The sequence below is a fragment of the Maniola jurtina genome, chromosome 25, assembly GCF_905333055.1.
Source record: "Maniola jurtina chromosome 25, ilManJurt1.1, whole genome shotgun sequence".
Lineage (NCBI taxonomy): Eukaryota > Metazoa > Arthropoda > Insecta > Lepidoptera > Nymphalidae > Maniola > Maniola jurtina.
In genome coordinates this window covers 200159-224725 of record NC_060053.1, presented here as the reverse complement: position 1 = coordinate 224725, position 24567 = coordinate 200159, and the positions used below count along the sequence as shown (strand labels likewise).

At 37.7% G+C, this 24567-nt stretch overlaps 2 protein-coding genes across 6 annotated transcripts; both read left to right on the top strand.

Moving 5' to 3' along the window:
* The first annotated feature begins 1134 nt into the window (after nt 1-1134).
* Nucleotides 1135-7634, top strand: LOC123878175 (delta(3,5)-Delta(2,4)-dienoyl-CoA isomerase, mitochondrial). Its single transcript, XM_045925285.1, has 9 exons — nt 1135-1329; nt 2188-2335; nt 3134-3222; nt 3901-4004; nt 5147-5250; nt 5689-5776; nt 6128-6240; nt 6649-6775; nt 7367-7634. Exons 1-9 carry the CDS (start codon nt 1281-1283, stop codon nt 7460-7462), a joined length of 918 nt encoding a protein of 305 aa, XP_045781241.1. The 5' UTR covers nt 1135-1280; the 3' UTR covers nt 7463-7634.
* Nucleotides 7635-8886: 1252 nt separating this feature from the next.
* Nucleotides 8887-24432, top strand: LOC123878172 (sprouty-related, EVH1 domain-containing protein 1). Of its 5 annotated transcripts, none has more exons than XM_045925281.1 (13): nt 8887-9094; nt 11750-11865; nt 12280-12374; nt 13009-13174; nt 14877-14888; nt 15543-15625; nt 15922-16051; nt 17037-17113; nt 17550-17649; nt 18411-18501; nt 18981-19092; nt 19566-19657; nt 20100-24432. In XM_045925281.1, the coding sequence occupies exons 1-13, from the start codon at nt 9075-9077 to the stop codon at nt 20227-20229; spliced, it is 1224 nt and encodes a 407-aa protein (XP_045781237.1). In that variant the 5' UTR covers nt 8887-9074; the 3' UTR covers nt 20230-24432. The 5 variants fall into 5 exon arrangements, with proteins under 5 accessions (XP_045781237.1, XP_045781235.1, XP_045781233.1 ...); XM_045925279.1 differs by having other exon boundaries at nt 12277-12374; XM_045925277.1 differs by having other exon boundaries at nt 12265-12374.
* The last annotated feature ends 135 nt before the right edge of the window (nt 24433-24567 follow it).

Genomic DNA, 24567 nt, shown 5'->3' with positions numbered 1-24567 from the left:
ACCCGAGTAGTTTAGGCGCTACGTTGGAACACATAGAATCTGGATACAAACATACTTCCACATACATACATACATAGACTGCTAAAATCATAACCCTTCCTTTTGGCTTTGCCGCAGTCGGGTGAAAACTGAATCTGATTAATATTTTTACAGCATAGCTCAGATTATTAAAACAATCCAGTCATCTTTCCAGTGGAAATGAGTCAATCATCATAAAATGGTGACACGGCAATCTGACTCACTAAGTCATGATCATCACGCATTGACGTTTTTTGGTACTGCGCGTCCCGTACCTATATGAAAACGTGTCCACAATATAAATTAAAGTTTTCATTTTTTAGAGTTCCGTACCGAGTAAAACGGCCCTATTAAAGCCCTATTAGTGTCACTTTGCTATCTGTCTGTCTGTCCGCGTGTCTCTAGTTTTTTTTTTTAATAAATAGACTAGCGCTTGGCTGCTTGCGCGCTTGCCTAGAAAATGCCTATTCACTCTTGACTTGAAGATAGCCATATTAAAAGTGGTAGGGAATGGTTCCGGAAGGGCGTTTCATATCCTAGCGGTTCGAATTAGAAACGAGGAGGCAAATCGCTACGTTTCATGGGGTCCCAGAACCAGAACCAAAAGTCAGTCCAAGTAGGATAGCGATAAATAAGTTTAATAGGTTTTGCGTCAAGTAGGTATTACCTACCAATAAACCTACATTTAATGCAAATAAATGATTGATATTTAGAGTGGAAGAGGAAGACATGTTGTGCCGACCCCACGTAGCATGGGATAAGGGCTGGAAGAAGAAGAAGAAATGATTGATATTGATATAATAAGCGTATAGGTACATAGGTTCATGCTCAGTGGAAAACAGTGCTTAGGTAGTGAAATCGGGTAACTTTAAAACGCGGTAAACATTGTCATGGCCATAAAATTGAATTCCAAATAAAAATTTGCATTTGGTACAGTAATCAGCAGACTAGCTAGACGAGGACCAAGGTAATTGTTAACAATAACAATAACTAAATAATAATGATTTAAGTTTAGTGCATTTCTGAAATTCATTATGAAATTAAGAAACACGGTTTTTGTTTCTGAACTGAAACCATGAACGTCAATCCATCAAAGTTACATTTTTGACAGTTGACAGCGCATTGTTTTGGAATGTTTGAAATTCCCAATTCAAAAAAATACCTATTGGTCGGTGAAATATATTTGGGACTTTGGACTTTTGTTCAATTTTGCATTATTTCAATTGTTTTTGTTAAGTTTTCTATTAATTGTTAAATCCACAATGATTAGGAAGTCAGTTGCTTTGGTTAGATCTTCGAAATTAACACCCGGTAAGCTTCAATTACATTGCCGAAATACGAATATAGAAAATACCATAATTTTGAGGAAAAGAGTATTTCTAAGATCTTTTCGAATTGCATACTCATTATTTAGTATCCTATCCTATAAATACACTAGGATAATTAGGGGTTTACTACATGAGAACACCGAAATTCATAACTTTAGTTCTACTCAAAAATTTGTTTATATACTGATTTGTACATAATATAACTTATGAGTATCGCAATAATTCAGTGCTTTTAAATTACTATCCATGCTGGTCAAGTGTAGTTTGACAGACTTCACCTTTGAGAACATTATGAACAACTCTTAGGCATACAGGTTTCCTCACAATGTTTTCCTACACTTTTAAACCAAGTGATATAATTGCTTAGAATGGACATAACTTTAAAAAGTTAATAGGTGTGCGCCTAGGATCCCCTGACTAAATTATTTTGACAATTCAAAAGCTCTTATTAAAGTTTACTTGAAAACAAGTGTAAATTAAAAATTTAAACACCCCCGACAAGTGAAAGTTACAGTAACTAGAAAAGAGCTGATAACTTTCGAACGGCTGAACCGATTTTCTTGGATTATAGCTAAGAACACTCTCGATCAAGCCACCTTTCAAACAAAAAAACTAAATTAAAATCGGTTCATTAGTTTAGGCGCTACGATGCCACAGACAGATACACAGATACACAGATACACAGACACACAGATACACACGTCAAACTTATAACACCCCTCTTTTTGGATTGGGGGTTAAAAAACATTCTATTCTATTCTATTCTAGGAGGCTGATGTCTTAATGACTAGGCTATCATTGTTTCACAACCTTACATAATTTTACAATAATTTTTTTTCAGTAAGAGGCATACTAACAAGGCTATACTCTTCGAATGTTGATGTACCGAAGTTTGAAACATTAGGTGTCTCCGTTCCAATCAAAAATGTCTTCCATGTTGAGTTGAATCGACCTAAACAGTTGAATACTTTTAATAAAGCTATGTGGAAGTAAGTATACCTGTGTATGTTGCAGTGAAACAGCATAAGCTGGGAGTTGGCCATATCCCTTAGGGATCCCTTACGGATATGGCCAACTCAGTTATGCCATTTCACTAAACAATTCTAGTGATATAATAGAATATTGATCACATGACTAATGAAACACCTGATAATATTAATATTATTATCTATTGGGTAATAGAACACAAGAACAAATGGATATTTATGTTCTAATCTAATCTAATGAAACTTTATATATTGGTGCCTTTTTCTTCCTCTGGCATTTTGCGATTTCATCAAATGTGGTTCAGAACGAAATCTGAATACCAAAATCCAAAGTTGGGTTAGGTTAGATTAGAACATATACATTCACTTAGGTTCTCTAGGGCAATATAATCATTATCAATTACTAGACTAGACTAGAAAAGAAATCTGATTATCTCAACCCCATGCATCCAAAAAGATATTGATCCATTGCTCTACTGAGCAGTGATTGTAGGACAAACCAACAAGCAAACACTAGCATCACACTTCACACTAATATTATAAAGGAGAAAGTTTGTATGTGTGTGTGTGTGTGTGTGTGTGTGTGTGTATGTATGTTTGTTACTCTTTCACGCAAAAACTACTGGACGGATTGGGCTGAAATTTAGAATGGAGATAGATTATACCCTGGATTAGCACATAGGCTACTTTTTATCCCGGAAAATCAAAGAGTTCCCACGGGAATTTAAAAAAACCTACATCCACGCGAACGAAGTCGCGGGCATCAGCTAGTTTATAATATAGGTATTTTTCCTATTGCAGAGAACTGGAAGCATGTTTTTCATCGCTGAATGTGAATCCTGAGTGTAGAGTCATAGTTTTGTCTGGACAAGGAAAACATTTTACTGCTGGTAAGTCGTTTGGATCTAAACTAAAGAAACTGGTCAAGCCTGAGTATGAGCCTGAGTCTGACTCGCACATGAAAGGGCTCTGTACTATCGTACCAGATATACCTAACACTTTTATGTAGAACACTGCAAGTTAATGATGGACAGAGCCATCTATATGTGATTTAGTAAACTAATTATTTTTCTTGAACACATTTTAATTTGTGATATAACCATAAATTCACAGTTTTTGGATTTTTTCGTTTACTTGTGCTATAAAACATTGATACCTGCCACATTTCATAATATAAGGTCAATCCAATATCCATTTGTCTTACTTGTAGTTTTTGTATTTTGCAAACCTGAAAACTGCGACGCGACGCGCCATTGGCCCCGCAGCACCTATCTACGCAACATCCGTCAACCTTTATTGTCAGTTAGATTGTTTTATTTGCAGTACATTGTGAACTATTAGAAAATCATCAGTACTATTACCTGCCTTCGTTTTTGCTAGCTTTCTACTTAGGCTGAGATCTATAGAGCGCACTTTGACTTTGCTTAGACTTAAAACACTGTTAAAACGAGACAGCGTTATATCGCTGACATACATCTGTCTCGCTTTAACTGAAACTTAAGTTTAAGCAATGTCAAAGTGTGCTCATTTCAACCTTACACTGTATAAAATGTACATATTTGTTTAAGGAATTGATTTCAACAGTCTGCTAGAGGAGACGAGTAAAGCGGAGGATTTTGATGACATTGCGCGCAAGGCTCGGATTTTGAACACCCTAATTAGTTACTGTCAGGTATATTCTAGTAGTTCATGAAATGGTTGCATAGTAGGGGTTATAAAACATGAGTGTGAGTTTTAAAACCAAGCCGTAGGCGAGGCTTTTTAAAGTATCTCATCATCAACATGATCAACCCATTGCTGGCTTACTGCAGAGCATGGGTCTCCTCTCAGAGTGAGAAGGGTTTTAGCCATAGTCTACCACGCTCGCCAAGTGTGGATTGGCAGACTTTACACTTCTTTGATAACATTATGGAGAACTCTCAGGCAGGCATGTCTCAGGAGTGTTTTAATACCTAATTATTTACAGTATCATACACTACTTTATCTAAACTCATAGCTCCATACCATATCATAACATATTGGTAACATTAGTACATTATTGCAAAGGCCGGGAAATAGGTAATTGCAGGTCGATTATGAGTTTGAAGGCCGAGCCGTAGGCGAGGACTACACTAAACACGAGACAGGCAATTGCCATTTCCCGTCGAGGTAGGTTATATAGTTCTTTTTTTCAAAAGAATGCAGGGAAATAAAACACACTTTTTGTATTATACATCAAATTTAATTTACCTTTGTCGCTAAATATATATCATTTGGGACTTTCATTAAAAATTGCTTTATGTTTTTGCCTGTAAAAATTTCTTTTTTTTTTCCTCTCGTCTGGCTTTACAAAGATTAGCCAATGTCAAGTTTGTAGTTATTTGTAACAAGTTAGTTAAACTATACAAGTGTGGACCCCGTCTGTGCCGGCGGACACACGCACGGCACCCCCTTAGTGCGCTTTCCAGTCAGTTTTAACAAAAAAACACTCCAAAAAGGCAGAACACGCCCGCCAGCTAACACCAACACAGACGAAGTCCCAAAGAGACTATGGTATGCCAAGAATGTCAAAAGAGATCCGATCAAAGAGTATTAAATAACCCCAGCACGCTGCTTCATAGAACATTGCAGGAGCGTTGTAATGTTCCAAATTCAAAAAACGCTCCTGCAATGGATTTGATTTGATGAATTCGATACTTCGCTTGTTCTTTTTTCGAAAATAATGACAATATTTCCATGCATGTTTGAGAAAGATTATTTTATCATAACTCAAAAGCTTTTTCGTGATAAATATTGCACAAACATCCATTGTAATGAAAGTGAATTAATTTTCAGGATGGTATCACAAGTCTTGAGGACTGCACAAAGCCAGTGCTTGCGGTTGTGCACAACGCTTGCATTGGAGCGGGAGTCGACCTTATCACTGCAGCTGATATGAGGTATGATGACACTTCCTTTCATAATTTTGTCTGGTGGAAGGCTTCGGCCGTGGCTAGTTACCACCCTACCAGCAAAGCCTTGCCGCCAAGCGATTAAGCGTTCAGCTACCAACCAAAGGGGTATGGATTTAATAAACACTGCCAGGCACCTTCCAGGTTAGCCTGCTTCCATCTTAGATTGCATCATCACTACAGGTAAGATTGCAGTCAAACGCTAATTGTATCTGAGTAAAAACTAAATGAAAATGCTAAGATTTCAAAATGGCCGCCATTTAATTAAAGAAAAATAATTAAAAAGTGTTATTTCTTGTAGGATAGAATGGAACCGGAATGGAACCCTTCGTGCGTGAATCTGACTCGCACTTAATCGATTTTTAATTTTTTGTATATTTTATTTTTCTGCTATCAATTTGTCAAGTGTTTGTTCATATATTTCAGATACTGCACAGAAGAGGCGTGGTTTCAAGTGAAGGAAGTGGACTTAGGTCTAGCAGCCGATGTAGGCACGCTGCAAAGGTTACCCAAGGTATGATAACAATCAAAATGATGTTTTTTTCCCAAATATTTCGTCCGCGTGACTACACAAATTACTAACCCCTATTTTACCCCGATCTGTCCAGTAGTTTGAACTGTGGGTTGATAGATCAGTCAGCCAGTCAGGCAGGCAGTCAGTCAGTCAGCTTTTCCTTTTATAAGTATATTATAAAAACCCTAAAAAAAGGTATTTTGAGTGACCAGTTAAACATCTTTAGACTAAATATTTCATTTAGACCAATTCATGATACTCAATACGACTAGTCAAGACTCTATCACCGGTTTGGAAAGTAGTTTCTACTGAGAAGAGTCGCAAGAAACTCAGCCTAAAACTTTCTTTCAGGTCATAGGCAATACCTCTACAGTGAGAGAGTGGTGCTTCACAGGAAGAAAAGTCCAGTCAAAAGAGGCCTCCGAAGTGGGTCTCGTTAGTAAAGTTTACCCTGACAAAGATAGGTAAGTTTCTTAATATGGCTTCTTGATCCTCCTACACACACGCGAGCGTGGATAGAGTATAAGTGTAGATCGATCATCATCATGATCAACTCATCGCTGGTTCACTACAGAGCACGGATCTTCTCTCAGAGTGAGAATGGATTTGGCCATAGTTTACCAAGTTGGCCAAGTGCGGATAAGCATACTTCATACACCATCATGGAGACCCCTCAGGCATGCAGGTTTCCTCACGATGTTTTCTTTCACTTTATCGGTGAAAGAAAAGAAAGTGTTATTTAATTGCTTAAAACGCACATAACTAAAAAGTTAAAGGTGCGTGCCCGGGATCGAATCCCCGACTGAGAGACGGACGTCCTAACCACGAGGCTATCATAGATAGATAAGAATTTACATTTATTTTTATTTCAGTGCGCTAAAGGAAGTTCTAGAAATAGCCCAAAGTATAGCCCTGAAGAGTCCCGTAGCGGTGCAAATGACGAAGCAGTCCCTCGTCTACTCCCAGAGTAGACCTACTAAAGATGGATTGGAACACATTGTAAGTTACTTTTTAATTTTTAGAGTCCTGTATCTCCAGAAAAAAGGAACCCTTATGGGATCACTTCATTGTCTGTCCGTCTGTCGTGTCTGTCAAGACGTGTTAAGACTCGGGAATCAAACCTATAGGGTACTTTCCGTTGACCTAGAGTCATAAAAGGCTGGTATCAATGTCTTATAGCACAAGTATAGGAAAAAATCCAAAAACCTTGGTTAGGTTCTACAGGTACCTGAAGGGAGCCAACAGTTTAACGGAACCCTTTGTAATAGGGTTCCTTAATAGGAAGGCTTAGTAATCTAAGCCTTCGCTGTCCGTCCGTCTGTCTATAAGTGGGTAGTCAGTGGCCATAAAAATAAAAAAATTAAACAGTGTTACGGAACCCTTCGTGGGCGAGTCCGACTCGCATTTGACCGGGGTTTTCATAAAAAACATGCATATTTTTTTTTGTTTAAAACGAGACCAAGCCTGCTTGTCATGTTATAAACATAGATGGCGCTATACTCTCGCAATTTTTGAAGGCCAGGAAAAATGAAGTAGGACAAACTTTCTTCGAAAAAATAAACATTTGAAGCGTTTTTTTTTTAATTTCAGAAACTGATAAACCAAGCGATGCTGCAGAGTGAGGATTTGAAGAAGGCTGCCATGGCGACGGCCACTAAAACTGAAACTGAATTCGATAATTTGTAAACTACTAGCTGATAGTTGATACATGCACACAATATAGACTGCTAAAATCATAACCCTTCCTTTTGGATTTGCCGTAGTCGGGTAATAATAAGGAGTACTTATTTTATAACTAGTATATGTATTACCTTGTATTTTTTGCGGAATCCAAAAGGAGGAGGAAAAGAGGAGAATTTAAAAAAAAATATTTTGTAAATTCACAAGTTATTTTTTTGTAAAATAAAGAATATTTTGAAATTCTATTTACATCATGATATTAAAAATAATATTCAGAATTAGGAGTACATGGTATCTACTATCTATTATAATTTATTTGAATAAGTAGGTATCTAGGCTAAGAGACAGTGCAAGTGATATAATACATAGATATAAATGAATTTAAAATAAGTAACTAATACTTATAAGCTTTTAACAATAAAAAAGTGTTTTTTTTTAAGTAGAGTACATAATTACAAATAATTCTGTATTAAACTTTTGAGAAATTACAATATTATGACTGTCTTTCGAACTGTATAATATACTGCCCATTTCTATGGTATTTATATCTATAGTGCAATATTTTAAAAATGCAATAAATACATAGATTATAAAAAATAATTATTTTTGATTGTTAACTTTAAAAACATTGGTTGTAAGAAAATAAAATCTAGTTGGAGTAAGTAAATTAATAAAATAGGTAATTAAATACATAAGTATTTTATTATATTCAGTTTTCCATTAATTTTCTAGTTTCTAACTTCCTAGATTTAAGTACCTACATACCTAAATAAAAAATATAACTTAACAAAGAAAGACCCTTATCAAAATCGCAATGGCGGCGTATAAATTCGAAATGTGATTATTTCCGCTGACGTCACAGTCGGGAATGACGTCATACAACTATTATCCAGGAAAACCAGGTAACCTACTTTAGCCATTTACGAATGGCCTGCCCAAATATAGAGCAACTATAAATGGAACTAGAACCGAAGTGCAACCACCTTGCAACCAGGTCACACTGCAATGATTTGACCTAGTTATTTTTCAATGGAGTGCTAGCATGAACGGGGCCCGCCGAACCATTCAGTAACGAACGAAGTTCCGAGGTCGACGTGACCTACATATCACTATTGCCCGCTGCCGGCGCCAAGAACACATTTTCCGCAGTATATTTGAGTAAAAATCGCGATTTTAACACCAAAGGACATGTTTACTAGATTTTATAAACTAGTTTTTAAAGTAAAGGACGACTGAAGCAGTTCGCACTGATTTTCGTCCTGAAACGTCAAATATTTTAAAATAGCCGCCAAAAATTTCTTTTTTATCTGCACATAAATGTCATTGGTCTAAACTTTGAACCGTTTCTGTGATTGGCCGATAGTGCAGCTGTGGGCGCAGCCGACCAATAGGAGAGCGAGGATCGTAGTCGCCGGCCGACTTCCGCGCCACCTGTCGCTCGGTCATCCCGCTTTCATTGAAAACCCGCCCGGACTGTTGTGTTGACGCACGCGCACTGAGGCCCAACAAAGGGCCGAAATAAGAACGGTTTGCAAGTGAATCTGATGTATTTATGTCATAAAAATGGTGAAATCTGTGAAGTGGCGAGTAGAAATTAGGATATTCGACGTGTCGAATCATGACCGAGGAATCTGAAAAGTAAGTGGAGCCTGCAACAGAGGTTTTCGTAGAAACTCGCTTCGCCCTGCGTTAGGTAGGTAGGGCCTTACCCCGGCCATTTTCTGAGCTCGGAGTACGTGTAAAGGGAATTCTAGTACTCCCCTAAGCTATAGCAAGGAACGTCTAAGCTCAAAGAAGCATCTGAACTCAAAATTTCCCTACAAAAGTGTATGACAAGCTCCGCCCTTGGTTCCCTATGTGGCGTATAGGATAGGTATAATCAATGACTCGACTTTCATTCACAATAAAGTACATAGGCTGCTATCGGGGTCACCCGAGCTGGATCGTGGGTGCTTGTGTTTTGCTGAATGAATTACATTCAGTTTCAAAAGCTGAACCAATTTTTACGTGCTGCTTGCTTTAAGAATTCACTTCATTCATGTTTTTAAGCTAATGGTTTAAAATTCGAATGATCACTTTGTTTTATTTTTCCGCGTTGATTTTAAAAAATTACGTTCGATTTCAAATTAAAATCAAAAGATTCAACAGCTGTTGTTTTCTACAATATTATCTGCTGCTTTTAGATAACTATAATTAAAATTAATTATGCTATACTAAAATTCCCTTAGTAAAAACTTTAATGATTCTAGAACTCTTATTAAAATACAGGGAATTAAGATTTAAGTGCCAGATAAAATTACTTACATAATATGCAAGTACTTAATTTTATTAATATAAGTTTCATAGCCTTACTTAATGATAATTTGGGACCAATGGCTTTACATGCTCTTTCATAGAGCCATTAGAGAAGGAAGGAATGCATAGGCAAAAGTCGGCCACCCAGCTAGGTACCAACTAAGGTTAACAGTACTTAACCAGCACATTTGATGGATATGCACTCACAAAACTAGGCCACATATCCCTCAATGTGTCACTCATAATAGGTTGATTTGTGGCTCCATTGTGACATGATTGAAGGACAAACCAACAAACAAACTCTCTCTCACATTTATAATATGGATAGTGATAATAACAAGGATGGATAAATGTAACTGGATTAATTCAAGTTTTCAAAAAAAGTGTTTGAATTAAAAGAGGATTTGGCTGGTTATGCTCCACATATATTATGTTGGTTTGACAGTTTTTTTTAAACCTGATATCTTTAAGGGACTTTTATGGGTGACTTATATTATGCTAGTCCTATTGTTAGACTAAATTAAAAAAAAAAAAACAAACTAGTTCTATCTAAAAACTAATCATTTGAGAAAATCACAAAATGCTTAAAATACAGTTGAAAATACCAATATTCATGAAATTTAAATTTAGTTCCTCTCAAATTGTATGTTGGCTTATCACACTTGGGTAAAAGTATACAAGCAATGAGCCAGAGTAATTAGATTAGTCATGAATGGGCCATTATTAGACAATTGTCTAATCAAGGAAAGTGGACAGGAAGTTGCTTATATTACACAGACTAAACACTGCTCAATTCATTACATACAATGATTCTCTATGTATGAATAAGTAGCTACTTAGGGAAATGCTCCAGTGTTAGAGCAAAACATATGTTGACTGTGTTTTGGGGGATTTGTGTGGTGTTGCATGGTGGTACTTTGGGCCTGCTTGGTGGTACTTGGGGCCTGCTTGGTGGCTGGCTTTTTCTGTATGTTTAGCAGTGGGAAGCCTTCCACTGCTAAACATACAGAAAAAGCAGGTTGATGCATATCGCATGCTACATATTGCACCATACAGATTTGTCTGTTCTGGCAGATTATCGCAAGTTAAACTTTTGGTTCCTCATATATAGACTTCCGCGAAGTAACATATGTGTGGCAGCATGGTGAGGACTCCCAATGAAACGCCGCACACATTTATGTACACTTATAATTCACAAGATACTATCTATACTAATAAATAAAATTGGAGTGTCTGTCTGTAATTTCGAAATAACTACCGCATATTAAGGTCATATGGTTATTTGAACGATACTATAACCGAATCACACGTTTTTAAAATTTTTGTCTGTCTGTCTGTCTGTTTGAAAAGGCTAATCTTGGGAACGGCTGAACCGATTTTGACGGGATTTTCACAGACAAGTAGAGAATTGACCAGGGAGTAACATAGGCTACTTTTTTAACCGACTTTCAAAAAGGGAGTTGTGTTTTTCTACCTATGTACACCGAAATCTCTGAGATTTCTGAACCGATTTGCGTCATTTCATTTTTAATCGATAGAGGAACTTTGCGACATTGTTTCATAAAAAATTTGGAGTCCAACTCCTCAATCCTGATGCAGGGGATCTGACCAATCCACGCGGGCGAAATGTAGTGATGCGGAACGTAACAAGATGATGTAGGATGTAGATTAACGATAACTCTGGAGCAAGATGCTCGACCGCTGTCGATGAGGGTCTTGGTGAGAATGAGGCTCTCATAGGCTCACGAGAGCTGCAGGAATTTGAATCGTTCTGAATTTTATTTCTTCGTTCCAACTGGCAGCTATCTACTAGCCAGCCAACGTCATCAGGGAGTAGTGGTTGCATGCCTCTACTTCTTCTTCTTCTTCTTCTTCTTCTCCCTCTGGGCTGGTTTCCGCACTTAAACGTTTCCGTCTGTTGTGCGTGTGTTGCCCCTCCCCGCCGAAGTAAATGCTTCTTTACAATAATTCTTATGTACGTTGATGTTGTGTGTGCAGTGCCTACTTGGTGCGCGTGCGGGCGCAGGTGATGTGTCGAGACGAAGGCACGGGCGGCTGGATGGCGCTGGGCGGCGGCGGCTTGGCAGACGTCATGGTGTGCCGCCGCGGACCAGGTAACCACGCCTGTCTACGGGTTTCCTATTTATACACTACCGCTTACCTGCAATCAGGTCTGCTTTTGTCTGGTGGGAGGCTTCGGCCGTGGCTAGTTACCACCCTACCGTGCCGCCAAGTGATTTAGCGTTTCGGTACGATGTCGTGTAGAAACCAAAGGGGAATGGGTTTTATGAGTCAAAGTCACTTTGACTTTGCTCAGACTTAAGACACTGTTAAAACGAGACAGCGTTATACTGTTGGCATATATCTGTCTCGTTTTAACTGAAGCTTAACTCTAAGCAAAGTCAAAGTCTATAAACCTGTCTTAGATTGCTCCTACGGCAAGTGAGTGAATAGCCTGCATAAGCCAATGGTTGAGGCTAGGTACAGTTTTCATAAGGATGAATGTAAAGTAGTTGTTTTGTCAGCAGGCAGCGGGGAGATGAGTAGCGACGCAGCACCTTCGTCCGCGAGCGCACCGCACACCGAGTACTACATCCACGGCCGACGCATCAGCGACAACATGGTGAGTGAGCACCATGATCATTATCATGATCATAGAATACTGCTTTTTACCCCACTACTATATATATGTATGTAGGTTTGTATTTATGTGTGTTCCACCGTAGCGCCTAAACTATTGAATCGATTTTGATGAATGAGATGGCAATTATGATTCAGGTGACATAAGCTACATTTTATACGAAAAAATTGACGGATGTTACATCCAAAAAAGTAGGGGTCTTCAAATTTTTTCATTTCATTTTCATAAATATATATATAGTACAATCACACTATCACACTATAATATTATAAAGGCGAAAGATTGTGTGTATGTGTATGTTTATTACTCTTTCACGCAAAAACTACTGGGCGGATTTGGCTGAAATTTGGAATGGAGATAGATAATATCCTGGATTAGCACAAAGGCTACTTTTTAACCCGGAAAATCAAAGAGTTCCCACGGGATTTCGAAAAACCAAAATCCGCGCGGACGAAGTCGCGGGCATCATCTAGTGTTAAAATACGCCGAGAAACAGAAAGACAATTGTATACTATGTATATCTATTGCTATGTATCGGCAGTTCGCGGGTAGTAGTCGGGCTTTAGTGTTGTTTAACTTTATTTTGTTTGTGTATAATTTATCTGTCGGTTTACAGTTGGTGTTGGACTGCACGGTGAAGGACGACTTCCAGTACCACAAGGTGATGCCGACGTTCCACCACTGGGTGTCGGACGAGAAGCGCTTCGGGCTGACGTTCCAGACGGCGGCGGACGCGCGCGCCTTCGACAAGGGCGTGCGCACCGCCGTCAGCGAGCTGTACCGTGAGTTGCTCACCTTGATACTACCCCCCATTCAGCTCTCCCGCTTTGCCCCCCCCCAGCTCCAAAGAACCCCTATTCACACCCCTTCTTGTTGGTTTGGCGGCATATAAAAGAGCGTGGATTTCACCTGCAATTCGCTCCAGCAATGCGCGGGACTTCAATTGCTTTTATACATGGCATAATATTCTATATCAAATCTTTGAGAAGAGCAACCGCCGAGTTTCTTGCTGGTTCTTCTCGGTAGGAAAGGCATTCCGAACCAGTGGTAGATGCTTTTGACGATTCAAAAGAACTAGTAAAAGTCTAATCAAATAAAAAATTTTGAATTTGAATTTGAATATCAGGGTACTTCACACCCTGTATCACTTTGACTGCTGTAGATCAAAGTCATTTATTCGAATTGGGTACTATTGTACACTTTCTGACTGTCAAACAATGGTGTAGTGGTGAATTAATTACGTTAACTAAAGCTGCGAGGGTTCTAAACGCGCCCAAGTCTGAGAAGAGCCCACAACAAATTCAGCGTGGTCGCGTCACGCAACTTAGCAACACAAAACCCTGATAAATCGTTACGCTGATAATGCTACCTTTTTCATTGGCGTTGAATTAAAGAATCTACTCATTTTGTCCTTTCCACTGCACTTTCATTTTCCCCCATTTTTCATCCCCATCTGATAGTTTCTAATTATTGTTAAGGCTTATTATATGTAAGAAAATGCCCAGCAGTGGGGCATTAATTGGCTAAAAGTTTAAAGTTTTTTTAAAGTTTTTAAAGCTTTAAACCATAAATAATACAATGTGGCCAGTTTTAAAGTGCACAAACAAAGATGTGAAACTAGGTTCTAATTTAACTTCCAAAAAGGAGGTTCTCAACTTGGCCCGTATTTTTTTATACACGGATTTTTTCGAGGTTTCTGGGCCAATTTGCAAATTTTTTTAATGAACACAATAAAAGTTTCCATGGTGGTCCCATATTTTTTTTTTTTGGATCCAACTCCTTAATCCTGATGCTTCAGGGTTATCGATGCCCAGCTAGGTTATCGAGATTCAAGGAAGTGCACATAGTGAATTAATACTGTAGGCACCAAGCAAAAACTTCATGCGTGGACTCCAAGTCCCAACTCCTCAACCCTGATGATGCAGGGTACAGCACTCCTAAACCATAGAGATTAAACCATACCATAGAGAAAGAGTCTATGCTCGGCATATTGTAAATGCCGAACATAGACTTTGTTATTGAATTCCAAGTTCCAACTCTTCAATCCTGATGCTGCAAGGTACTGAACTCCTAAACCGTGTGGATTTGGAAATGCTGGTGAATTGATATTTTATGTACCAAGCAATGACCACTTACACTAAAAGGCTTAAAATTAAAAAAAAAAAATTAAAAAACCAACTCATAAAACCACAAATCAAAAGTTCTACTTGTATATGTATGTATGAAGTCGGGTGAGCATAATAAAAGAAATTAAAACTAGCGTGAAGCTCACACGATTTCATACATGTGTAGAAACAGAAATATTTTTTACTTTGTTTGTTTGTTTGTTTTGGAAGTCTGTTTTAATTTTTTTTTTTAATAATTTTGAGTCTAGTTTACGTCTTTTCGTTTATTCTCTTTGACTGGGCACATTGTATAGCTAGTAAAATAATAATATAATACATAACTGATTTATCTAATGTGTTTCTTTGCTTCCTGCTACTGCTTTCCTATGTGGTGAGTATATAATTTATATTATGTACTAACCCGCGCTTGACGGCGGCCTCTCCGTCACCTGCCCCATACAACCGTAGTTTGGTTCTCAATAGCGTCTTGGACTGTAGTAGTAAAACCGGCCAAGTGCGAGTCAGACTCGTGCACCGAGGGTTCCGTACTCGGGTATTTTTCCGACATTTTGCACGATAAATCAAAAACTATTTTGCATAAAAATAAATCAAAATCTGTTTTAGAATGTACAGGCAAAACCATTTTTATGATACCCCATTTGGTATAGTTATCGGCCTACTTTGAAAATACTAATTATTTGTTCATGAACGCATTTTCATTTTTTTTGTGATGTAATCACAAATTCATGGTTATCGAACTTTTTCCTTTACTTGTGCTATAACACCTACCTGCCTGCCAAATTTCATTATTCTAGGTCAACGGGAAGTATCCTATAGGTTTTCTTGACAGACAGACAGACAACAAAGTTACCCTATAAGGGTTCCTTTTGAGGTACAGTACTCTAAAAAAATAGCAACTACTGAGTTTCTTGCTGACTCCTCTCAGTAGCGTGGATACAAATAAAGCGTGCGTAGCTTCGTGAAATAAAAGTAGTATGTTTTATATGCTGAGGTCATTGTCATATAGTGTACCCTTGTTACCCAGGTCTGGGTGGTGCGTGGCCTTCGATGTACGGGTACGCAGGGAAGAAGAGCAAGGAAGAGGATGAAGAGAACAATATATTTGAAGTGAGTAGCTTTTGCCCCGTTCTAATGCATAAACGTGGCCTAGTTGTAACAACGCATATCAATCGATTGTAATTGTTAAGCAACGTTTACCCAAGTCGGCCAACTGGGCAATTTGGTCAGACCAACGGTATTTTGGCCGGCAACGCATCGGCGGTTCCTGTGGTGCTGCAAATGTTCATAGGCGGCGGTAATCACTTAACATCAGGTGACGCTCTTGGTCATTTGCTTGGTATATTTTTTAAGTTAGTGAATGATCACACTGGACAGTAATGTACTGTTTGTTTTTTTGTCTGCAGTGTCTGAACCTGCCAACGGACTCGCACTCGAGCTCCGAGAACTCGACAGCGAGCCGCGTGCGCCGCAACGACGAGTTGACGCAGACGCCCATCCTCTCCGCCATCACACTGCCGCAGCATCCCCTCACTGGTAACCGACACCACCATACACAAGGCGTTACCAGAACGCTAACAAAAACTTAGGCTTTTAGACAGATTTAACGGATTTTAGAGGAACGGATAGTGGTTTGGCCGGGTTTTAGTTTTCAACTTTATCTTGTTGCGACTGTGGTGACCGCCACACTACCTAAGCACAATACAATGCCAATAACCATTTGCCTTGTCTTGTAGTTTTAGTGATTTATTATGTTTCAAACCCGCCATGTATAGAGTCCAAGGGTCAATGCGACACCTACGACGCAGCATTGACTCCTAGTAACCTATTTACGTAACGTTCGTTGACCTCTAGTGTCAGTCAGATGTTTTATTTGCAATATATTGTAAACTTTTAAGAAAAATACAGGATTTTTTTTCCGCGTTTTTATTCATCAGTAATCTTCAGTTCTATCACCTGTCTTCGTCTTTGCTAACGTTCTGGTTACAACTTGCATAATTGTACTAGATGATGCCCGCGACTTCGCCCGCGTGGATTTAAGCTTTTGAAAATCCCGTGGGAACTCTTTCATTTTCCGGGATGCTAGCTACCTCTGTACCAAATTTCATACAAACTGGTTTGGATGGGCCTTTAAGAATACTTTGGAAACTGATTTTCCGGGATAAAAAGTAGCATATGTCCATCCCCGGGATGTAAGCAACTCTGTACCTTTCATCCAAATCGGTTAAACTGTTGGGCCGTGAATAGCTAGCAGACATGGATATGCCCTTAGCGCGTTGGTGCACTCAACCATATTCGGTTCGTTTCCGCGATTATTCAAAGCCTTCATACAAATACGTATTCATTTGATTCGTATTTTGACGGTTTCTCAAATCTCGGATCAATGCACAAACGCCCTTACACTTGTCTATTGTTTATTGCCTGACTCGCTTACACCATTAACTGGCTCTCTTTCGCTATCTTTGGCTGTCAAATTTTCTATTAATTGAATCACTAAATTAAAAGTATTTTGTGTTTTCAGAATCATTGAACTTGCAATACGACGACAAGTTAGACGACTCGGAGGCGGACCGGTGTCCCTACGTGCACCTCTCTGCGGTAAGTCACACTCATTTTTAGGGATCCGTACCCAAAGGATGAAAACGGAGCCCTCTGCTGTCTGTCCGTCTGTCCGCGTGTCACAGGGCTCTAGCTCGTAGACGAAATGAGTAACAAACCTGAAATTTTGGTATTTGGCATAGAACGTTGACCCAAAGCCAAATATTGCATTACAAATTCAATTAAATTATTTTTCACGGAGGCTCCCATACATGAAAAACGAGCCGAAAAAAAATAATCGTATCCTAACCTGTGGGGTATCATTATTTAGAGCCCTATTTTATCCCCTTAGGGGTTGAATTTTCAGAAACCCTTTCTTAGTGGATGCCTGTGTCTTAATAGTTATCTGCATGCCGAATATCATCCCAATCCGTCCAGTAGTTTGAGCTGTGCGTTGATCAGTCAGTCAGTCAGGTTTTCCTTTTATATGTTTCAGGTGCATGAATACACGTACCCGCAAGTGGGTCCGGGAGGCGTCATTAGTTCGGAGAAGTCTTCGCCCAACACCAAACCGCCGTTACTGAAACGAGATTCCGGTAAGCGATACCATCACCATTTCAGCTTGGAAGAACTGCCTAACTGGTCTAACTTATGGTTGGCATGTTAAACTGCGGATGACGAGGTCCTGGGTTCAATTCCCAAGTTTTTTTTAATAGTAAGCAAAGGAGCAGTTGGATCACCTGATGTTAAGTGATTTCCGCCGCTTATGTATATTTGCAGCACCAAAGGTACCGCCGAAGCATTGCCTGCCTTTCAGGAATTTGTTGGTCCGCCCCTTGAATAACCCATGTTGCAATCTAATGGGAACACTGCGATGAGAATTGATACCACAGTTTGCATGTGCGTGGATAAAAGGATCTGGCAAAACGGGCGGTCGAAGTGCACCAGGCACCCAGGTGGTGAGGTTGAAATTGCTTGCGGTGGCGTGCGGTGCGGTTGTAGAAAAAGGAAGATCGAATTAGGTCAAACAGCGAGAAGTACATGGTGATGTAAAATCAAAGAAAAATCGGGCTATTGCCTGCTACTTGCGTCCAAATGTACTAACATTTGACGCCTGCTAGTGACGTCGAAGCCTTGTAAGTTTTGTTAGATGTTCCCTAACTGTGGTGAACGTGCCCGTGCTCAATAGTAAGTGATGGGTTGATCATCATCATCATCATCAGCCTGTGGATGTCCACTGTTGGACATAGGCCTTCTAAGCCTTCCTCATGCAGCCACTTCCCCCCAGCCGCATTATATCGTCTCGTGATGGGTTGATCATGATGATGTGATGATCATTTATCTCCTTGTTTTTCAGGGTCGATAAAGAAATGTGGCTACAGCGGTCCTCCTCCACTGCCGGACAAGAAGCAACCTGCTGAACCATTCCAAGCCAGGATCAAGTGCAGGTGAGTTTTTTTAGGGTACCTCAAAAGAAACCCTTAAGGTGCCCACGCACCACAACTGCACTGCAGCGGAACTGCGCGTCGCGTCAGCGCCCCGCACGATATTCTCTCCAGCCGAGACGCGCGTACGTCACTGCCGCGCGGCGCGGCTGGAGAGAATATCGTGCGGGGCGCTGACGCGACGCGCAGTTCCGCTGCAGTGCAGTTGTGGTGCGTGGGCACCTTTATAAGATAACTTCATATCCTCAACACAAGGGAATCAAATCTATAGGGTACTTCCCGTTGACCTAGCATCATGAAATTTGGCAGGTAGGTAGGTCTCATAGCACAAGTAAAGGTAAAAGCCCGAAACCCGTGAATTTGTGGTTATATATTTAAAAAAAAAAACAATTATATACGGAACTCTAAAATATCGAGGCCCGACTCACACTTGACCGGTTACTTAAGTTTCATAGCTTTCTTTAATCATGTTTGTTTTCCAGGCACTGTCACGAATGGTATTTGGAGAGCGCGAACCGCGCAGGCGCGTGCGAGTTCGCGCCCGACTGCTTCAAGTCCTGCATAGACTGCGTCTCCTGCATCAAGTGTGCGCAGGTAACGACCTAGCATCGCTGGCTCACTACTGAGAACGGATCATAATTGTGAATATATTGTGAATTTAAAAAAAAAAAACCGTATCATAAGGTTAACAGTTTTGAAATAAATTCAATCATGTGCGCACATCAAATGAAACAGGTGATCTCCCGAAGCTGTTTTTTGACTGTATTTTTTCGCTAAGTTTTTTTGACAAAATAGCAATTAGTTGATTAATAATTCAGGCAATTAAAGGCTTTTAGGCCCCCAAGTAGTATTAGCCCAGTGCCTCAACAAACTCACAGTCCGTCCCTGGTTAAGAACATTATGGAGAACTTTCAGGCATGCAGGTTTCCTCTTTATACCTACATACCTTCCATTCTGAAAGGATACCGGTGCTCAGTAGTGGGCCATTTGATCGTGATGATGCTGATTAGAGTGTGGGAGTGAGGGAATAGAAATAAGTAGTAATACAATGCGCATGACGTTTCCAGTGTATGCTGTACCACTGCATGTCGGACGCGGAGGGCGAGTTCGCGATGCATCCCTGCACTTGCGGACCTCCGGACGAGCAGTGCGCTAAACGGTAACCAACCTTTGCTTGCAAGTCCACTGCTGGACATGCCCTGTGTTGCTGGACATGCCCTGTGTTGGTGGACATGCCCTGTGTTGCTGGACATGCCTATGTTGGTGGACATTGCGGCTAACTTTGTTTGTACACAATCATCAAATAAAACTGAAATGATAGATATAAATGTATTATTTCACGCCCAACATGTTGGCTGAAGTTATAAACAAAGGTTGCAACTCCCATTTAACCACTGTAACTGACGACGGTAATTAGAAATATGGCCTACTTTGCGCAGTCCGTATACAAACCGTATGCAGAAACTATTCCTTATCTACATTATAAAAGGTACGTCTGTGCAAAATTTCAGCTTCCTTGGTCCAAGGCTTTAGGCTAGGCATTGAGGACTTTTCGTTTTACGCATATTTAGTTTATAAACATTATTATTGTTTTCTTTCAGATGGCTGGGCATAACTCTCCTAAGTTTGCTAGTGCCATGTCTCTGGTGTTACGTGCCGCTAAAATGCGCACACCGAGCCGCCAGAGCCGCTAGAATCGCAGGTGGTGTGCACGCTCCACAACACAAATAGACAGAAGATAGACACAGCATAGACAAATGATAGACATGAGATAGTCTCAGTCGATAGACTCCCAGCTTACTGCAGGTACATGTATGTGAAGTCTAAAAATGTTATTTCTAACAGAAGCATATGGAAGCAAAGTTCAAGAAATGATACTGGAGATTTAGGTGTTAAAATATGTTTTACAACACCAATAACCTCCTAGCTAAAATAGCTAACCACGAGAACTTATTTGCAATAAGAGACCTTAGTTCGCATCCGTTTATGCGAGGTCCAAATGACCCTAGAAAGTCAAAGAATGACCCTAGAAAGATTATACAATTGAACTTTTAGATTATTCCAGAATCGGGCATTCCACATTGACTTATGTGCGACAAGGACCTCCATTCGAATTTGATATATGCAAGATGAAAGTTTAAGGAAGTGTTGGGAAGCAGACTGTCTTACTTTGAAATGCTGATGCATACAGTACCTGTGTCTTGTCTATTTCTAACTCAAATGGGTGTGAGAAATGGTTTTAACGATATGCCACAAGTCATTGAGAACATTGTGTGAAGACTTATTACACCTGAGATAATATTTGATGAAAACACATTTTAACCTGAGTTCAATAAAGGTGAGAAGAAAATAGTTTGATGAATAATTATGTAAAGGAAATATTTGACTTGAACAAAACTTGAACAGTCAAAAATTCTAAAGAAGCATTGTAACCTGAAGATTATGGAGATATTAAAGGATTATTTTGTGAAAATAGATATAACGGAGCAGTGATATGTACTTGAAATACCGTGAAGCTATGGAATAGGATTTTATGCATTCAAGTTACAAATTAAAAATAGAGTAGAAATGAGTAACATACTTGCTGATAAGTGATAACTATTCAATAATAAATGAGCACAAAATAACAACAATAGACAAAGAAATAGACATACAGTTAGTCAAATTAGTGTTTAAAACATAATGTATCAATACAAGTGGCAGAAATTGTTTTAACGGAACAGTGCACTTGTGATGTGAAGTGGTAACAATAAGGTTTAAAAACGTAATCAAAATAGACTTTACATTGTTTGCTAGCACAAATAATTTTAAATGCGAGCAATGTTATGCCATAATGTCATTACAAAATATTTAATAGAAAATTAAACATACAAGTAAATTCCGTGAATTTAATGTATATGAAAGATTATTTATTCAGAATATTGCTTTAATTTTGCAGCTATCTTTACATTAATTAATCTATTTACTTTATTTAAAAATTACTATTACTATTATGTATAAAAGGTTATTTTCAAGAAAATAATTCTATAGTAAGCAAAATATATATTTAATTACAAATCAGTATGTAAATATTTATTAGAAGCTATTTCAATAAAATCCAGACTTAGTTATACATTTCACTATATCATTTTATAAATCACAAGAAATGAAGTTAACAAACAATACATATTAAACATGTCCGTTACTGGAAATTATAAGAGTAAAGAAGAGGAATATATTGTATTAATATTTACAAATTTTAAAACTATTTTACCATGGACTCAAAATTATTAAGATGAGAATTTTTTTCACGAAACCATGATTGGTACGATATAATGTATTTGTAATAAATAGTGTCTCAATTTTAAAAGATATATATCCATTGAAAAATTGTGAGTGGTATTGAAAGAAACAGTGCGTTTGCGGACAAGGATTTATGAAACAGTGGTGTTGAACAATTTTTTATTGCGACAACATTAAGGAGTGATGTGTAGGTTGGAAGTTGGAACACTGACTTAATTTGTAGCGTGGCAACATTAAAAATGTGGAAAGTTTAGTGTTAAATCACATTTTTATACCAGTATTCAAAAATACATTATTCCATGTTCGTACAGTTAGTTTCAAGTAAAAAGACCGCTGACCCTGTACCTGTGCAGCAGGCGATTTATCGATCTACTTCAGGTCATCCAGCATTCTTTCTACCTGAAAGAGACTGTAGCCATTTTGCCACGTTGAACGTTTGGAGTGGGGAAAAAATAATATAACATACTGTAATTACATTGATGGTGTTTTTAAAAATTAAACTAACGAATTCTGCTTTTTAATTATTCATGCGCACTTATTTATTATATAACGTGCCATATTTAATCATTTTAAAATGCTTGTTTTGAAATTCCGTGATTCGTGAAAATTTTGGGTCTTCCACGGTAGCCATATTGAAAGTTTTTTTTCATAATCGTTACATTGAATGTATCCGTTTTAATATCACACGATAAATATTAGTTACATTTTCGTAAATTCTATTTATTCTATTCTAGAATACAAATTATATTATGCAAGTTAACATATCTTGTCGATGTTATTGTATTATGTATTTAATCTTTTTATATGTTTAGTCTATCTTCAAACAGCACAAATAACATGCATTTAATATAATTACATCCGTCTTACTAAATATTATATTTTAATTAAGAGAAAAATATTTCGTTATAATGAATTTATTTTCTTAAAATGAAAATATTTTAAACAGCTGTTTTTCTATGTGTGTGACGTGAAGTACATTTTTTTTTATATTAGAATATTTTTTAATAAAATTAGTTTTTACAACTATGCAATAGTGTACTAAAATCACATTTCGCTGCGTTCGTAAGATATAATTGGGAACATTGTGTCGTAAATAATTGTTTTTAGACTTTTATATTATGTTTGAAGTTAGATTGAATGGTCGTTGCGTACAAATTTTGCATTTCCAAAAAGATCTGATTTCTCATACGGGTTTCGTTGAAATGAAATTAAAAATTTTCAATCGTGATTTGAATTTTCGATTTTTACTTTTTACTATAAATAATATACTTAATTGTGAGTATAAGATATTTAATCGTAATGTCACTTTGAACGACGATAACATTTAGTGTTAGCGTTAACACAGACCAAGCAGACTGTTTGAACATGCGCGAGCATTCAACGAATTTTTTAATAATATTGTCGCTATCCAATTCAAGAAAGAGTTGTATATTATTATAAATAATTGTATAAATTTTGCTTGAGAATGACTCGTTGAATAGTCGCGAAATTACTCATGTAAAATACTATTTTATTTGAACTAGATAAAGATCATAGTAAATTAATCCGTTAAAGAATTGCTCGCGCTTACTTGATCAGTGTTGCTTGGTCTGTGTTAACCTCACAGTTAATCTGTTAAAATTTTATCATATATAAATGTTCATGTGGTATTACATGTATTTTATTAAGGCAAAAGCATACTTTTAAAACGCGATGCGATGAAGTTCGACGCATTTTTGAATCAAATCAAAAAACATAAACTACCTCGGTAGTTTTAATTTTTCGTATTTTGACTAAAATACTACGATTTGACTTGATTCAGTGCTACATTTAATAAAATCGCATGAGTTAAAAGTATGCTTCTACCTTTATAGTTGTTAAGGTCATAAATTTTAGATCGCTCACATTCTCTCTGTTTTTGATTCTAGTCTAATTTCTTTAACGTTCTCTCATTCATACTCACATTTTTTTAACATAAATAATTCAGTTTTATTAAAAAAAAAATGACCAAGAATTTTTGTATATTTATAAAATTAAGATTTTCCACGGAATCGTTTTAGGTTGAAGTGGTTGGGCCTTGCACGCTCGAACAAAAACATTGAAACAATATTTATTATTAAAAAAAAAAAGTAGATATATAAAATCCACACAATTGTTGCAAGAAAAAGGGCTCACTTGCGATAATTCTTGTCGATTTTGTATATAGTTTCAATGCAACGATATCTGAATTCTTTTTTTGGTATCGTTACAATGAAAGTCAGGACCGAAAACTGTCTAAAATAACGGAAACCGCCCAGCGGGGAAGGCCTAACGACCGATACCTAAAACCTCTCTGTTATTTTACTCTGCATAAAAATTTGAATTAATAAAAAAATATTTACTAAAAAAATCATATAAAGTTTAACTGTTTTTTAAAATATACGATATATAAAAAAAATCATAATTTCTTTCCCGTTTTTTTAAGTGTTAACTAGAATATAAAGAGACTATATTATAGGTATCTTATAAGAAAGGTTAAAGTATTTGTGTTTTAGTGTTGCATATAATATTGTAAGCGTAAATCACATTTAAATTAAATAAAACCAAAGTTATGTATGGACGGACAGACTCCGTCGAATGTGGTTGTTTACATAAATGTATTGACATATGAATAAATAATCGTACACAAATCAATTGGAAACCGTTTTATTTATATCTTATCAAAGTAATAAATAATACATAAATTATAAAAATATAAATTAGTATAATCTTTTCTGTCTTAATAGTATCTTAGGTACTAATTTTACAAAACAACTTATTTACAAAGAT

Bases quoted from the DNA above. Each gene is read 5' to 3' on its own strand.
- LOC123878175 (XM_045925285.1), top strand. From the start codon at position 1,281: ATGATTAGGAAGTCAGTTGCTTTGGTTAGATCTTCGAAATTAACACCC. The intron at 1,330-2,187 runs GTAAGCTTCAAT...ATTTTTTTTCAG, and splicing joins ATCTTCGAAATTAACACCCG to TAAGAGGCATACTAACAAGG. The intron at 5,251-5,688 runs GTATGATGACAC...CATATATTTCAG, and splicing joins ATCACTGCAGCTGATATGAG to ATACTGCACAGAAGAGGCGT.
- LOC123878172 (XM_045925277.1), top strand. From the start codon at position 9,075: ATGACCGAGGAATCTGAAAA. The intron at 15,626-15,921 runs GTGAGTAGCTTT...TTTTGTCTGCAG, and splicing joins AAGAGAACAATATATTTGAA to TGTCTGAACCTGCCAACGGA. The intron at 18,502-18,980 runs GTGAGTTTTTTT...TTTGTTTTCCAG, and splicing joins CAAGCCAGGATCAAGTGCAG to GCACTGTCACGAATGGTATT.